Source organism: Phycodurus eques, chromosome 21, assembly GCF_024500275.1.
Source record: "Phycodurus eques isolate BA_2022a chromosome 21, UOR_Pequ_1.1, whole genome shotgun sequence".
Classification (NCBI taxonomy): Eukaryota; Metazoa; Chordata; class Actinopteri; order Syngnathiformes; family Syngnathidae; genus Phycodurus; species Phycodurus eques.
In genome coordinates, this window is record NC_084545.1 from 14,905,767 (window position 1) to 14,923,418 (window position 17,652).

The window sequence follows — 17,652 nt, forward strand, 5'->3', positions numbered from 1 at the left end:
CATTGTCTTGCTGCAATAAGCAGGGGCGTCCCTGAAAAAGACGTTGCTTGGATGGCAGCATATGTTTCTCCAAAACCTCTATGTACCTTTTTAGCATAAATGGTGCCTTTACATATGTGTAAGTGACCCATGCCGTTGGCACTAACACAGCCCCATACCATCACAGATGCTGGCTTTTGAACTTTGCGTCCATAACAGTCCGGATGGTTCTTTTCCTCTTTGGCCCAGAGTACACGACCTCGACAATTTCCCAAAACAATTTGAAATGTGGACTTGTCGGAACACAGAACACTTTTCCACTTTGCATCGGTCCATCTTGGATGAGCTCGGGCCCCAGAGAAGCCGGCGGCGTTTCTGGGTGTTGTTGATAAATGGCTTTTGCTTCGCATAGTAGAGTTTCAAGTTGCACTTACCGACGTAGCGCCGAACTGTATTTACTGACATTGGTTTTCTGAAGTGTTCCTGAGCCCATGTGGCGATATCCTTTACACATCGATGTCGGTTTTTGACGCAGTGCCGCAGGAGGGGATCGAGGGTCACGGGCATTCAATGTCGGTTTTCGGCCTTGCCGCTTACATGCAGTGATTTCTCCAGATTCTCTGAACCTTTTGCTGATATTATGGACCGTAGATGATCAAATCCCTAAATTCCTTGCAATTGTACGTTGAGGAACATTGTCCTTAAACCGTTGGGCTATTTTCTCACGCACTTGTTCACAAAGAGGTGAACCTCGCCCCATCTTTGCTTGTGAATGAGTGAGCCATTCAGGGAAGCTCCTTTTCTACCCAATCATGGCCCCCACCCGTTCCCAATGAGCCTGTTCACCTGTGGGATGTTCCGAACAGGTGTTTGATGAGCATTCCTCAACTTTCTCCGTCTTTATTGCCACCTGTCCCAGCTTTTTTGGAACGTGTTGCAGCCATCAAATTCTAAGTTCATGATTATTTGCTAAAAACACATTAAATATCTTGTCTTTAGAGTGTATTCAATTAAATATAGGTTGAACATGATTTGCAAATCATTGTATTCTGTTTTTATTGATGTTTAACACAACGTCGCAACTTCCTTGGAATTGGGTTGTGCAACCACACAACACAAGTCACAAAGTTCTTAAGGGAAACCCTTTTATGAATGACGATATTGTTCTTTCTCCTTTTGTTCTCTTCGTCGCCCGTCATCCTTCACGCGACATTTTCTTTCTTGTTGCACCAGGTGAACTCCCAACTCTGGGCAGGCGCCGGCATGTTCGCTTGCAGTCTTGTTGCGCTCGAGTTGAGTCAAAGCACTGTGGTATGGCGACCCACATCCAGACATAAAAGATTGCACTTCTGGAATGACGATTCTTTCCTTAATCCTTCAACTGCAAACCTGATGCCCTTACAGCGTCAGGCTTGGGTGCCAAGGACGGATGTGACTAAAAGGTAAAAATGTTTTCCGATTTTTCCGATAGGGTCGGAACGTTATGGTTCAAGCTGGACATTATCGTGAACAATTTGCCTCTAATTGTGTACAAAAATCCAGCGAGCATACATGAATCACCACACAAAATTTCAGTTCAGTGAGCATCTCAGGTAATAACTACAAGAGAAGGTTTTGCTTTTCCTTGCAATTTTGCAATGCGAGCAAACTCGAGTGCCAGTGAAAAGGAAACATGTGATGACCAACGTGAGGCAGAAATGGAAGATGAGAAAGTGGCAAACACTTCTCTGTCTTGACTGCTGAGTTGATGCACAAACAGACAATAACATGAGCGGGAGAAGGAATGCGTTCTAGGAAGTGAGTCTCTTGACATACTGCACAGCACAGACTCATGCAACTCACTTCCTGGCGGACATTCCATTTTCGTCTATGATTGTCAACGTGGCCATATTGTACTGAGCAGCAAGACAGAAATGTTTGCACCTTTTCCCACACAAACCGTCATTTCCATCCGAATGTTTTTCGCTGCGTCTGTCACTTGTCCTTCATTACAATTTGTATTTTGTTATATGTTAGCGTTTTACGAATTGTGACTGTTTCATTTGAACTGTCGAATGGCAGTCGAGAATGTTACGAAGCGCAAATAGGAATTCAGTAATTCATCATCGTGCCACTGGATTTGTTATTTGGGCGTACTGTATAATATTTATGGCAAAACCCCCACATTCAGCAAAGGGGAAACTTATTTTTCTTTCAGCTGGTCCCGTTGGTGGTCACCAAAGGGCGTCATCCTTTTCCATCTTCTGCAGCCTCCTGTCTTCCCTGACTACATCCAACAACCTTCACCTTGGTCCTCCTCTATTTCTCTTGCCTGGCAGCTCCAGCCCAGCCCGTATAATCACCATCTCTCCACTGAACATGTCCAAATCATTGAAGTCTGCTCTCTCTACCTTTGTTTCCAAAACATCTCACCTTGGTTGTCCCTCTAATTAGTCTATTTGTCCTTCTGCCCTTCTCCGCACACCCTCAATGCGAATAATGCGCCTGTGTATGAAACCTTACGTCCCCTACTCACATACAACTACTCACTCCTGTCGTGAGTGTTGACTTTGAGATTTGCAATCAATCAGTAATCGCAAAAAGCTTCTGTCTTTTTACGGTCCACTTTGTCACTCTACTGTACAGTACAACATTTTGACACACTGATGCTTCAACTTGTAGTTATGTTTACTGAAGCATTTTGAAAATGCTTCTCATCGTCTGCCTTTCTTGAACCCTCTCTTCCCTCCGTCTCTGTCAAGACTCCCCTCCCCTTACATTCCATCTTCACCCTCTCCTCCACCCACCTGACAAAGCCATCATTGTATCACAGATGCTATTTAATATGGAGTCCCTCTCCCAGTGACTCCTATCGTGCAAAAGGGTCTTATTTTTCTCTCCCTTGTCATCACAGCACTCTCTGTTTAGCACTCAACAAGAGCGAGATTCATGAAAAGCATTCAATAAGGCGCTCAAGCCGCAATAACAATAATATGCATGTGTTTATGTCTTTCGCTGTACGTGTTTTCACCAAAACACAAGTATTGTTTGGTCAACTCAAATCTCACTTGCTCATTTCTAGCGAAATTCTGACATCCTATGACCCGAAACACAGCATCCTCACAGGAAAGAAAGTTCATTGTTATGGCAGCTGACTCAGAGGATGAGGAAATCTCTCTTTTGAATTTAAAGTCATGGCTGTGGGTGTCTCCACACAGAAACATACATCACATCAGTCCCACATGCAGGGGGGGGGGGTCAAGTCTTGTTTGGATTTGGGAGTGGGGGGGGGGGGGATATGACACAGGCGAGACGACACTGAGAATGTTTTATTTATAACCCGAATCTCTAACATAGCTCACGCGTTGCGATGAACCTCGGACTCAGTGTGGAAGATGAGCGGGAAATGGAAATGGGTAAGACCAAAATAAAAAGGGACTGCTAGGAGCAAAAATGCAAATCTTAGACTTGTATTAGCAAGCCTTTTAAAGTCATATTCAACTCACTATCCAAACATCTGGTACTTATTTATGATATAACCCTCACCCTTCTTTTGACTTTTCACCAGCGTGAACGTTACATGCTCGTTAGGGCTGTAGCAATAGGGCCAATTTCAGTATACAGAAACATCATGATGAGATACAGTGTACAACGTGTATAATGTATAGTGCATACATCGGATGTGCACACATACACCAGATGTTTTCTATCGGGCATGAAACCAGCGATGAAATACAGACAAGACTACTTGTACCGTTGAGCGAACGGCAGAAAGTCGCTTGCTTGTTCCTCCATCGAGTTTGCTACGATGGTTTGAACATTAACTTCATCGGATCACGGTATTGAACTACGTGGAGAGTATTAAACCTGTGTTACAAATTAATGAGCGCAGCAAAAGGAACCAGTAACACAGCCACCAAAGGTGCAAAGCCTCCGTTGCAGTTACAAATATAGCAAATATGCAAATATAGTCATGAAGAAGTGAGGGTTAGGGTATCCTTGGAACATTTTAGAACCCCCTTGTATCTTTTATAACTCCATTTTTTTTGCCTGCATTCCTCTTCGTTGCAAGTTACTTTGTGCAGTTTGTGTTAATCATTGAGCACCCAACCTGGGGTGAAAATGTACATTCCTGAGCTGATTGTGGAAAGAAAATAGACATGCATGTATTAAAAGTACACTTGCCATGATTAAAGCTGGACGGGCCACTTCTGTCATCCTGCAGAACAGAATCCAGCTGCTTGGCGATCCAGATTGAACCCCACAGATCCCCCCCAAAACTCCCAAATCTTTCCTGGTGCGATTATAGTCCCTTTCTCCACAGCAGAAGTATTGCCTGTCCAGCATGCGCAACCTGTAAAAGACTTTCCATCCTACCTCATGCGTACACACACACAGCCACAATGACACACAGAGGCATGCACTGAAAATATACACAAAAGCAACAAACCAACAAACAAACAAAGAAAAAAAACAGGCAGGCTCAGCCAATTGCAACGTGTGGAGGTATGTGACAGCAGCTGGAACTCAAGCGGGAGTACTGAAACAAGGGGAGGGAATCTCTCTCCCTCTCTATCACACACACACACACACACACTCAGTATCTTAAGCACACCGCATCAGGACACACGCCCTCTGCATAATAGGCAGGTGATAACAGACCACCTCAACTTGACCCCTCATTGTATCCAGTTGAAAGAGAGAAGCCTGTTGAATTATTAGGGGGGTGAGAAGAGGAGTGAGGGACAAAGAAGAAGAGCCAACATTCTTCCACGCTCACAATAGCGATAAAAGGCTTGGAGGCCTGCTCGCATCGTCATATTACAAGGAAAGTGCAGTACTGCATGGCTAAAATGTTGCATTTTAGCCATGCTCGGTTGGATTCATTCATTGCCAACAATATCATTTTGTGGGCAATTTAACTATCAGAATGACTTGGGAACACTGCAATGGCAAAGAAATTAACTAAAATGATGACTATAACACAGTGGGTGCCAAGGTGGTGTTGCTGCCTGGGGCCAAACATGCTTTGGTGATGCCACTAGCAGGAGGGTGGGGGACTGCTGGAACATTTCACGCCTTCAATAGGTTAGGTTGGGTGGGCAAGCCACACAATCACAATACTCCAATAATTGTAGATGCGCAATTTTGAATTCATATTCCAAAATGGACGAATTGAATTTGAATCAGGACCCTGCAAAATGCATTTAGAATTGTGGTCAATCTGAATCAAATGTAACGCACCCACATGTACAACAGAAGATAAGCAGTTTGTTTGGCATCTATTTACTTATTGCATTTTGTAAACACAGTAGGTTGGTGTCCTTATGTCGAAGTAACGTTGATTTTTTAAAAACGCTTGCGTCTTACAAAACAAAACAAAAGTGTCTAAAGCAGCGACAGGCAAAATACTTGAATAGGTCCACTGTGCAGTAACAGAGCTGTCGCTATAAGTGCAAGGAGCTTCAAGGGATTGATCACGTGCTGACTTTGCGTCAATCAAGAAGCTTTCCGGAGAGTTAAACTGTTAGCATCTTTGCTAAAGCTATGCACACCATCTGAAAAATCTCACATGCGTGTCCCGTCATGTCCAGACTTCGTTCTTCATGTAGGTCTATATCTGAGCCCCGGTGTTTTATTTGGCACACATTTAAAAGATGACTTAGACAACAACATGAGTCAGTCGAGACTCCGACAATACTCAGAAGTCCGGCAGGAGTGCGTTTGGGCTGCAGCTCGAGCGAAGTGTCTGACACGAAAACGATAAGCGCAGTCTTCAAAAATGTACGCAGGTCACACACACAAACACCAAAACAAAACCGCTCCTTCTCCTCTGGATATGCAGCATCTTAGTACCAAAAAGCGCTTACCCACAAGTAGCCGACACTGGAATCCAGTTTTCTGACGGATGAGTTCCGGACTAAACTACGTGTACTCTTCTATCCGCTGTAATTTGTATATGATCACATCATCGAATGATCTCGAAAGTGTTTGTGGATGGAGGCGAAAAGACTTTTCTAAGGCAGCGTTCAACACCATTTCAGCCAAATCCTTATTAGGTACTCTCTTGCCTCCTTTCCCAGCTCTTTTAATACCACAGCACCCATGGGAACAAAGCACTGTGTAATGGATGTGACATCAGTTGGTGGCAAAGAGGTCGTGTCGTTGACTCTTCCTTTTGTTTGCAAAGTGATGTGAAACGTATCGGGTTGACAGAGCAAACGTTGCTCCAAGTTGAGCTTGTTTGTCTTTATTTCAATACAAACAGGGCATTTACAGCACGTGTGTGACAATATTCTCAATGAAATGTCAAAATGCGAATCCGGGATCAGCGCCATTTGAGTGCTTGTTGATTCAGTCCGAACATTTTGTCTTTTGTCCTCATCCCTACCTTTGAGGGAGCTGTGTCGACTGTAATTGTCCGAGTGGAACGCCCGTCCCATAAAAAGCTCAATGTGTAAATGACCTTGTAACTGTTGCGAACTGGCACTGTATAAACAAAACGGAGTGGATTTAACTTGAGGTAAAACAAATTAAACAGGCACAAATTAAAATTTTAAAGCGGCAAACCTCCCTAATTGAATGGTCCGAGTGGAGGTGGGGTACACCCTGAACTGGTCGCCACCCAATTGAAGGGCACACATAAACAAACAACCATTCACACTCACATTCACACCAGCAGGCATTTTAGAATCTTCAATCAACCTAGCACGCATGTTTTGGGGATGTGGGTCGAAACCGGAGTGCCTGGAGAAAACCCACGCAGGCACGGGGAGAACATGCAAACTCCCCACAGGCGAGGCCGGGATTTGAACCCCCGTCCTCGGAACTGTGAGGCGGATCATAGCCAGTCGTCCACTGTGTCACCTGGACTTAAAATAAAAGTGTAAATTTCATTTCAAAAACAAAAAAAAAGCCTCGGTGTCCAGAAAAGGCCCCTCTGACAGCTACCTCTGTTTGACCCATTTTTGTATCTGCTTTGTCCGTATTTGGCTAAGACCACCGCCCACTTTCCTCTGATTGGTTGCCTCCATGTAGAAGCCCCACTTGTGAGCGCACACGTGTTTGTTATGTTGACAGCGGCTGGGAGTGGAGAGGTAGGCCAGGATCTTCGCGAGTGACGTAGGTCAGCTCGAGAAATTCGAACTGTCGAAAAACGTTTGGAACTCAGGAAGGCGTGGACGATTCTCATTCATATTTCACATGTCTACTGAGGCACCATAGAGCCAATATTACATCCCAAATACGAGAGAAAGTTGGCGGTAGACTGACAACGAGCGAGTTAGCTAGTGGTCATGTATAGCTTTTAGCTCAGCAGATAGCCGCGTGTTAATACAAAGCGCTTCTCCGTCACGCGTTAACTTTGTCGAGCAAGCACAGAACTCCGGGCACACATCGTAGCAGCAAGAAAAACAAGAACGAAGGCTTCTGTCGGGAAGACGTCGCAAACCCGCACGGCACGTAGACGAAATACTGCAGGTGCGTATCTGAAAGATTTGTAAGCGTTTGAAACGCTATTCGAGTGCTTTGGGATCACATTTGTGGTGTATTCATGGTTCGAGCAATTTTGTAACAATTATAACTTTATCGCAAATGGTATCACTTTCAGAGGGCATCGGTTATTTGCGGCAATTGGCTAATCGCAGCCTGGCTCGGTCGCCATCCCCCGTGAGGAGCGGGGTCTGACTGTGCCTACAAAACGCCAGGAGGTGGCAGCTCTTCTGTTTTCAGTCCGTGTGGGTCAGGCGTCTTCAAAGAGTGGGTAGTTTTGTTGAATTTGAACTGAATTGAATTCAATTATAAGTTCTCCTTATACTTTTATGACGGGTAGAAATGTGAAATTATAAAACGTCGCCGCGCCGTTCAAGGTTTTGACGGGGCAATTTGAGCCTTCAACTTTCTCTTCCCATTCTTTTTATGTTGTGAAATTAAAAAAAAAAAAAAAAAAAAAAATGTTTTCAACTTTGCTTTTGAAACATGGGAAGTTGGCAGAAGTGGAGGAAAAAAAACCCCAAAAAGCGCGCGCGCGGGCACCAAGTCAAACAACAAAGGAATGCTCTCCATCAATCCGAGCCGCTTCTCTTGCTCTCCCGCTTGCCTGCCATGGAATGTGTAATTACTCCACAATTAAAGTGCTCGCGCTGTTGACATTTGATGACCGCGCTCAAATGCATGTGGCTTGGGCACGGGAGTTGAAGGGCACAGCTGATAGGATAGCGTTATGAACTTTCCGTTCTTTCCACTAAGGGGGAAAACAGCTGTTGAGAAATTCCCCTCAAGGTAAATCTTTTTTTTAATTTCTTCTTTTTACTTCTTCCTTCCTTTCAGGATTCCTCCAATCCCCCCCCCCCCCCCCGTCTTTCCCTGCTCAGACCACAGGAATGAAGACACCGCCACTACAGTATACTACATGGAATAGGTAGGAATCACTGAGCCAATAAGAAACGTACATAAATACACACATGCAGACTCTTCTTCTATCTATTATTGTCATCTGCCCGGCATTAGTGTAAAGTGAAATATTGAGCCAAACATTGCTTATATTACCCCACTGACATAAATACTATAAGGTCCCCATATATATATATCTATATATATATCATGTGATTTTTATGCTGTGCGGTAAACATAAGCCCACATTTGGACAAAAGTTCTTTGATAAGCCACAGGCTGTCAGTGAAATATGTACTGCGTTTTAATGGGATAGGAGAATCCCTCTCAATGTTTCGAAGGCCGATTTTAATTCCAATGTCCATTTTGCTTCAAGTACCGTAGCAAGTCATTTACAGTCAGCTCCACACATCCATGCGTTTTTTTCTAACAATCAATTAATCCAGTATTATGCCCATCCTAATAAGGAACATTAGACACCCCTGGACAATCGAATGAAATCTATTGAGATCCAGGAAAGAAAAAGGTCCAAAAAAAAAAAACGTTTTGCCAAATCTTGCAAAAGTATTTATTTATTTATTTTTTTAAAACCTTATTTAGGACCTCCGTAGAGCTCGAGTACAAAATCTGGAATATAAATATTCAGTTTTGATTGACATCGTCAGAGAGGTATTAATTTAACATTATGCTTATTATCGTGCATGTCATTTTGTCGTACATGATTATGTTTCTAATATTTGGGTTATCTATACAAGAGGGACAAATTAGGTGGCACGGCGGACGGCTGGTTAGCACATCTGCCTCACAGTCCTGAGGACTGGGGTTCAAATCCCGGCCTCACCTGGGTGGAGTTTGCATGTTCTGCATGTTGTTAGTGAGGACAAGCGCTATTGGGAATGCATGAATGAATACATCATCGTCATTTAAAGGGAAAGTTTGCAAAAATCAGCATGTGATGGGTGCACCCTCCAAAGGTATGTAATTGCCCATTGATGCCACAAGATGGCAGCACAGCACTACTTTTCTATTAGACAGGGCAATACTTCTACAGTATATTAGACAGGGGTTTGGCCTGAGCAGAAAAAAACAGCAAATGGGGTATTTCTCAAGTAGCGAAACGCGAATAAGCTGGACAACACCGTATTCCGAGAACAATAAAACCAACCGCAGTCAATGGACAATCGCCACCGCGTGGTAACAGTCAGCACACCTTCGTCCGATTGTTGTCATCGAGCTTTGCGGTCGGGTTCAGACAACAGCAAGTTGTTGAGTCCGATGACAATGTTGGCAAAGTCAGAGAGTTCCACAAAGTCAGAGGTAATAATGTTGACCCCGTCCGAGCCCGGCCTCTGGACCTCCACCCAGGACATGATAGCTGGGAGGTTTCTGGTTCAAAAAGAAGAGGGATTAGATTAGAGCCAATGATGTTGATGTGGATGAATGAAAACCTGTTGAAAATATCGACTCCTACCACAGACACACAAACCAGGACTGCTGAATGTCAGACGCCCTTTTCTCGAAAATATTTGCCCGGCAGAACAAAACCAGGAAGTCAGTGTGCTTGTCTAAAGGCGATAAACAATCTCGTTTCCTTCGAGGTGCCAAATTAGAACTCCTGTCTCACCAGGGTATCCGTTCACGGTTTCATTCCTGAAACATGACTCGCTTTTCCTTTCAAACGTGAACATAAGAAAGATGTGTATTTTCACTATTATTTCCATTTTAACAATTTTGTTTTATTCAGTACACGCTCAGGGAAATTTCTCTGTCATAAGAAACTGATTCATACTAAGTTTATAAATGGATTAGGAGCATTAGCCAATAGGATAAGATGATGATGATAGCATATGGCAGAAGAAGCCTTCATCTATGAATACCACATGGTGCCACATTGAATTGACAAACGTTTTCGGATTCAAAATTGCTATTCTGCCATCTGTTGGGCATGGAATAAGACGAACGTGTTCGCTTTATTCTTATCCGTACACTCTAGGGCGGGGAACCTTTTTCCAATCTTCAACCAGGAGGTGCAGCACTGTATATCCTAGCATGGCCACATGTGTGTGATCTGGTTCTCTGTGTGGTGTGTAACCAGCGTGTAAACTGAATTGAAAACAATCGGTTCTTTAAATGACTTGCTGGCCCACAATCTCCCATCCAGTCCCAAATCGCTTACCTTTCCACCAAGTAATTCCGTAGCCCCCAAACCAGACCCCTCGCCACGGTGTTGACCCGAGGTGTGAGAATGGCCTGGGACACGTGGAATGATCCCTGCTTGGCTCTTTGCTTCAGCGTGGTTTCCAGGAACTAGGCAGAAAATGGTTTATGTTTGTTGAATTTCAAAATCAGCGAATGGACTTTATGCATGGCAACACATCAAGCAACATTTCTGCAGGAAAGATCCGACGGCATAACAGCTTCCACTGTCATTTTGTTCCAAGCGAGTGAGACACCATCTGACTGAAAAATAACCTGTGTCATTCAATTTGTGAAAAACTGGGGTTGTGTAAAAAGGTACGATATAATCAATAGCTAGACGCGTTTACTTTTAACGTTACTTTTTGAGCTTAGTATCAATTAGTGCACTTTCAATGTTTCGCTATCTGATGTGCACCTTTTGAGTATTTCCTGACTGGATATCTGTGGATAACAAAGTCTTGCATCACTTCGGCCAGTCGTCAAAGCCTGACCCTCTTGACTGTGACGTGCGAAGCTGATTGGCTCTAACTGAACTGTAGGTATGCTGGCTTCGATTTGACATGGCAGCCTCATGTGTCGAAAAGTAAAATGATCGTGTTTAGAATTGAGTTATCGTTTTTGTGTGCGCACAACACGTTTCACGGAATCAATGAAAACAAACTTCCCGTTAAAATCTTGTGTCCAATAAAAGTTGAATTCACATCAATGGATTATGTCCGTTGAAGAAATGATAAGACACTTTAAAACCCTGACCTGAATAAGCTTGCCGGGTTCAGTGGTGTTCGCCCACGGCGCGGGGATCTTGTTGCCTGGCCACATGACAGGGACTCCCTGAGCCGATGGATGATGGTAGAAAACGATTACCTGCGGGGAGAGAATCGAGATCGCAGGCAAGGATCATTTACTATCTTTAACTCTTGCCCAGTCAGCAGAGATGGGCGCCAGCACACCTTTGACCCTTGTGAGGATGAGCGGTCGGGAAAACGGATGGATGAATCGCGCGAGTGTTACTGTGGGATGATTCGTAACTCTGAGCAGTTCCCAGTGGACATGGAAAATGAGTTTATTTCCTGCATACTATAGTTATGGTGTGTAATAACATCAAAGAAAGCCTTCAAAATACAAACTTCATCAACGTCCTCCAGTTGTTTTAGCCTGTGCCACGTAACAACAACAAAAATAGACCCTCCGTTTGCACCCACGCCATCAGTGTTTTACAGTTCGGTAAATATAAGCAATGACATTTTGGGAGATCTATTCTTTTATATCAAATCAAATAAAAGCACAAGTCCAAAGGCCCAAAAAGTAAAAAGAAAACAATATATGGCAATACTGCCCTCTGCTGCTGATCACTGTACAAAGCCGCTGTCTCCTTTTGCTTGCCAACTAAATCAGACACAGATTAGGGTCAAGACTTTAACCAACAGTCCCGAATAAATAACTCACAAACATATGGTTTTTGAGCATGATGCCACACCCCCAAATTTACATGTGTACATTTTCCAACACTCACCTTTTCCGATGGTTTTCTTAAAAACAAATAAAATAACATAGAATAAAGAATAAAATCTACATATGACATGAGCGTAATGCAATTATATTAATCTGCAGTGATAACCTGTAACAAAATGGGCCACGGAAACTCTGACAAGGGGATAAGTATCCGGGGCAGACTGGACAATGAAACGCAGGTTAATGAGATGACACTTAATTCGGGAGAGTCGCTCACACCGGCAGGGATTACATGAGCACTGGCTGCACACTTTAGTGTGGTTTTGCTCGTGCACGGGGTGCAAAACATCGTGCTGTTGCATCAGTCATGGGAATTCAGGGCCAGCAAGGCCTTCTCTGCTTGCCTGAACACTATCAGAAGCACTGACCTACATTTACAACCTAAATTCCAATATTTATTCCATGAAAATGATATTCATTTACGCCCAACAGTCTATTCGCTTCCTTTCGTAGAGTTTCTCGTGGCTGTACTGCTTCACCCCTCCTGGAGTCGTCACCTTATGGTGGTGGAGGGGTTCGTGTGTCCCAATGATCCTCAGAGCTACGTTGTCTGGGGCTTCACGCCCCTGGTGGGGTCACCCATGGCAAACAGGTCCTAGTTGAGACACCAGACAAAGCACGCTCAAAGACGCCTTATGAAGAGTACAAATATTGGACCTTGTTTTCCCTCACCCGGACGCAGGTCACCAGGGCCCCCCTCTGGAGCCAGGTCCGGAGGTGGGGTACGATGGCGAGGAAGATGCCAGTCCAACCTGGCAGACCCAGACGTATTGAAAGAACAAGATCGCGGGGACTAACGGCCGAAATGAATTTCCCCCGCAGGGCGTCCGGGCTCTCAGAGTCGAGCCCCCGTTCGTCTGCATTGAGAGGAGCCAAAGGAGGCGGCACGGGCGTCTGGTTAAGATGGCCCCCGGACGCCTCCCTGATGAGGGGTTCCGGGCAAGTCCCACAGGAAGGAGGCCCTGGGGACGATCCACGATACACTGGAGAGACCGGGTCTCCCGGCTGCCCGAGGGATCCACCCGGAAGAGCTACACGAAGTGGCTGAGGAGAAGGAAGTCTGAGCTTCCCTGCTTAAGCTGCTGCCCCCGTGACCCGACCTTGGATCAGCGGAACAGAATTTACGGAGGGAGGGATGGATGGCTGTACTGCTTCCAGTCGTGTACAATATGCGGACGTTAGATTTTGTTGTCCAATCAGATTTCTGCCTCTATGTGCTGTCATGTCCTTGTTTTCTGCCCAGGGCCTTCAGAATTAGTAGTGCTGACCGATGTCATTTAAACTATTAGCAGTGGGACTGTTTCTTTAACCAATCAGATTTCAAATTCATCCCAAGGACGAACGACATCAGCAAAACTTATACAAGTAATAATCAGTATCTCTGGTGGGTAGGATGTCAAAACCCCAATTCAAATGGAGTTGGGACGGTGTGCAAAACAAATAAAAACAAAATACATTGGAGCAAATCCTTTGCAACCTATATTCAGTTAAATACATTATACAAATACAAAGACAATATATTTATGATTCAAACTGATAAATGTTATTGGGTTTCTTGGCAAATTTTTACTCATTTTGGAATTTGATCCCTGCACCATGTTGCAAAAAGCTGGGACAGGTGCATGTTTACCACTGTGTTACATAGCCTGGCCTTTTAACAACACTTAATAAGCGTTTGGGAGCTGAGGACACTAATTGTTGAAGCTTTGTCGGTGGAATTCTTTCCCATTCTTTCTTGATGTACACCTTGAGTTGCTCGACAGTCCAAGGACTCTGTTTTTGCATTTTGCGCCTCATAACGCGTCACCCATTTTCAATGGGAGACGGGTGTAGTCTGCCGGCAGGCCGGTCTCGTACTCGCACTCTTTTGCGACAAAGCCATGCTGTTGTAATAGAACAGAATGTGGCTCGGCATTGTCTTGCTGAATTGAGCAGGGATGTCCCTGAAATAGACGTTGCTTGGATGGCAGCATGTTGCATGGATGTGCGAGTTGCCCATGCCATAGGCACTAATACACCCATACAATTTTAACTTTGCGCAGATAACAATCCAGATGGTCCTTTTCCTCTTTCCGTGAGTTCCACAAGCATTTTGAAATGTGGACTCGTGAGATGATACCAGTTTTTAATGCAGTGCCGCCTGAGGGATCAAGTGTCACGGGCGTTCAATGTTGGTTTTCAGCTTTGCCGCTTACGTGAAGAGATTTCTTCAGATTGTTTAAATCTTTTGATGATATTATGAACCACAGATGATGAAATCCCCGAATTCCTTGCAATTGTACGTTGAGAAACGGTATTCTTAAACTGTCGGGCTATTTGCTAACTCAGTTATTCACAAAGTGGTGAACCTCGCCCCAACCTCGCTTGTGAACAATTGAGCCTTTCGGGGTTGCTCCTTTTATACCCAATCATGACACTCGCCTGTTTTCCAATTAACCTGTTCACCTTTAGAATGTTCCAAACAAATGGGATTGTTTTAGCATTCCTCAACTTTCCCAGTCATTTGTTGCCCCTGTCCCAACATGTTGCATGCATTCAAGTCAAAATGAGACGATATTTGCCAAAACAAAAATGCTTATTATTATAAGTTTGAACATTGGATATCTTGTCTCTGCTGTGTATTCAATTGAACATGGGTTGCAAATGATGTGCAAGTCATTGTCCATCCATCCATCCATCCATCCATTTGCCGTTCCGCTTCTCCTCACGAGGGTCGCGGTCGTGCTGGAGCCAATCCGAGCTATCGAGAGGCTGGGTACACCCCGGACTGGTCGCCAGCCAATCGCAGGGCACATATAAGCAAACAACCATTCACACTCGCATTCACACCTACGGGCAATTTAGAGTTGCCAATTAACCTCGCATGCATGTTTTTGGGATGTGGGAGGAAACCGGAGTGCCTGCAGAAAGCCCACGCAGGCATGGGGAGAACATGCACACATGCTAGCGAGGCCCTAACCTGGTATTTGCGCTCCCACAGGTAGTCCATAGTGACGGTCTCCACTTCACAGTTCTTACAGAGCTTACTGCTGAACACTTCCTGAAGCATCTTGATGAGGTATTCGTGGTGCTCCGAGCCCATCACATAGTAATGGTTGAAGTCCAAGAAGATTACCTGTGTTAAAAAAAAAACAACAATTAGTTGACCTGTTGACGTGGCACTAATAACTGTGCAACCTTTTCAAGCAGGTGCTAAATATAAAAATGATGACTTTACCTCTTTCCTGTGCTCGCGCAAGAAGGAGTTGATTTCTGTAAGGCCATCTCTCACCTTTGAGAGCAGGGGAAAACATTGCATTACTCATACTGCATGAGGAATTCAAATATATTATCAAAAAAAATGTAATCCCACATCAGATGGAAGCAAATAAAGCTTTCTGTTAGGACAAAACTATTTAAAAAAAATCTTATCAATTGGGGGTTAGGCTAAATCTTAGTCCACCCTTTCAACATTCTGGACAAGACTGCATTGAGCTTTATGGAAACTGTTAAGGGAAATATGTTTTCTTTTCCAGCTTGATTGCCCCAGTGTACAAAGCAACCTCCACGGAACTTGACTGGCACTGACAGAACCCTGATCCTAACCCCAGCAAACACCTTTTTTGGGAGGAACGTTAGTGAAGATTGCGAGCAAGAATGCGCTTCATGAAAAATAGACAAAGTCGAGAATCTTGTAGGAAGTATTCACAGTTACACGGAAGTTCCTATATAGCTGCAAATGAGTTCACTTCGTGTCCGCTGCATCAAATGTAGCCTTTATCCTGCGCCCACCTTGTGTCCAAACAGACCATGGATGAAGAAGATCTCAAGCCCTGGCTCTCCTGGTTTAGAAGAGACCCTGAGATCAAAGTAGCGAATACCTGCATCCAGTTGCTCCTTAAACGTCAGGTTCTGTGGAAATATACCACAGCATAAAGCTTGTTACGCCTGACTGTAAGCCCTCCACCCGTAAGAGAATCCAGGCTGAAATGTAAAATGTATACCTGGGTCATGGACCACTTCACCATGACCTTCTTGGCTAAAACGCTAAACATGGTAGCCAGGTACTTCACATAGACCTTTTGATCAGGACCTACAGGAGCATGCACATCCACCCAGTAGGTGAACGAGTCATGGGAGCCTGGAGGAAAGAGAAAGAAGAGCCGGAGATGACGGAAAGATGGCGCGAGGAGAAGTGTCAGTGTGGTAAAAGTGGGATTAACAAACACTCACTGGTCACAACATTAAGTCCACCTCCATAATCTAATCGCCAAAGTATATTCTACTACAGCATAAAGATACAACCATGGTACATTGCTTGTTTAACTGTGAGAGCTATAGAATCCAAATTATTGTTTTACTTCATCACATCAAAACAGAAAGTATTATTTGGCATTTACTTTGATGTATTGTTTATTAATACTTCAATATTATGCTACAATGTAAGCAAAGCAAGATGGGTTTCCCAATAGCAAAGGTCGACCAAATAATTGAAAAGCAGGTTTAAAAAACAACAACATGTATTTTATTTCTAATAAGCCAACGGTATATGTTCTGACATATATAGCTGTTAATTGTAAAAATAAAAAAAATAATAAATAAGGCACTTGCTACAAAATTCAAGCGCTTTTCATTGCTAAATTAAAATTAAAGTCTTTTAAAAACCTGCCATCGAAATACCATTTTTGATTGATTGATTAATTGAATTTGAAAGATTTGTTGGTCAACCATTTAGTTTATTATTTGTGTTTAAGTATTTTTTATATTTTCGTTACCTTAGAGGGACACATTATTTGTTCACGCATAATTGTTTTAAACAGCTCTTGGCGCTCATTAGGTTGTCCACGTGTTTGCCAATGTTTTGGCTTGTGAATGTCACGTCCCACTTTGCACTGTCTGCGTGTATGCGAGTCCAACACATACGGTTTTGCATCGGAAACTGTCAGCGGTGTTCACGAGTATCCTCATGGATCTCCAAGATGCAACGAGGTGGGCGTCTCACCTGGAACTGCGAGGTGTTTGAGGGGCAGGCCACTGAGTTTGGGGGGCAGCGAGCCCATCCAGTCAGCATTGACGTTCCCGATCCCAGCAGGTCGAGTCTTCATGGCTTCTAAGCCCCCCCCCAAAAATAAAAATAAAATAAAAAAAAGCCTGTTCAGGAAACCGCTCTACGGTGCAGGCGCGAAGTGTGTAACGTGCCGCCTGTGGCCCTCAGGAGTTCAAAACGACTCGAGATCATCTTGGATTGGAACGCTATCCAAACGTGCATGCACCCATATTGCCTTCCTTCTGACTGGACACTGGAGCAAGTTCTGGTTCTGATGCACCATGCACACGGTAGTGGCGGTGCGCGTTAACAACCTAGTAATCCTCTTAGGGAGACGTTCCACTCATTATCCCCCGACACCCAGCTGCCTCTTATCCCAGGATGTAAAGACCACCCTTCGGCGGGACAATGGACATGCATGGATCATTGACACCTTTTTTGTGTGTGCCTTTGTTGGAATGTACTGGAAGCTTATTTCTGGCGGTTGAAAAACATATAAGAATAATACCAATAATAATAATGGGCCCTGCGATTGGCTGGCGACCAGTTCCGGGTGTACCCTGCAG

At 44.2% G+C, this 17,652-nt stretch overlaps 2 protein-coding genes across 7 annotated transcripts in view; both read right to left on the bottom strand.

Moving 5' to 3' along the window:
• The window catches only part of phldb2b (pleckstrin homology-like domain, family B, member 2b), a 41,159-nt gene extending 36,854 nt beyond the window's left edge, over positions 1-4,305 (bottom strand). For all 3 annotated transcript variants that reach the window (XM_061665856.1, XM_061665858.1, XM_061665855.1), the window contains exon 1: positions 4,144-4,305. In XM_061665856.1, coding sequence (XP_061521840.1) covers positions 4,144-4,305 — 162 coding nt within the window. The remainder of the gene's footprint in view (positions 1-4,143) is intronic.
• plcxd2 (phosphatidylinositol-specific phospholipase C, X domain containing 2) lies at positions 4,247-17,532 on the bottom strand. Of its 4 annotated transcripts, XM_061665879.1 has the most exons (9): positions 17,042-17,529; positions 16,044-16,180; positions 15,832-15,951; positions 15,278-15,331; positions 15,020-15,175; positions 11,302-11,412; positions 10,526-10,656; positions 9,560-9,735; positions 4,247-4,331 (listed from the first exon to the last, which is right to left on the bottom strand). In XM_061665879.1, the coding sequence occupies exons 1-8, from the start codon at positions 17,142-17,144 to the stop codon at positions 9,576-9,578; spliced, it is 972 nt and encodes a 323-aa protein (XP_061521863.1). In that variant the 5' UTR covers positions 17,145-17,529; the 3' UTR covers positions 4,247-4,331; positions 9,560-9,575. The 4 variants fall into 4 exon arrangements, 2 of the variants coding, with proteins under 2 accessions (XP_061521863.1, XP_061521862.1); XM_061665878.1 differs by lacking the exon at positions 4,247-4,331 and having other exon boundaries at positions 8,905-9,735; positions 17,042-17,527; XR_009767342.1 differs by lacking the exons at positions 4,247-4,331; positions 9,560-9,735; positions 10,526-10,656 and adding exons at positions 11,499-12,655; positions 12,733-13,104 and having other exon boundaries at positions 11,339-11,412; positions 17,042-17,532.
• Between the last annotated feature and the right edge of the window lie 120 nt (positions 17,533-17,652).

Excerpts from the sequence above, each read along its gene's own strand:
- plcxd2 (XM_061665879.1), bottom strand. The coding sequence starts at position 17,144 with ATGAAGACTCGACCTGCTGGGATCGGGAACGTCAATGCTGACTGGATG. Across the intron at positions 15,332-15,831 it reads ATGGTCTGTTTGGACACAAG|GTGAGAGATGGCCTTACAGA; the intron begins GTGGGCGCAGGA and ends CTGCTCTCAAAG. Across the intron at positions 11,413-15,019 it reads TGTGGGAGCGCAAATACCAG|GTAATCGTTTTCTACCATCA; the intron begins GTTAGGGCCTCG and ends CTCTCCCCGCAG.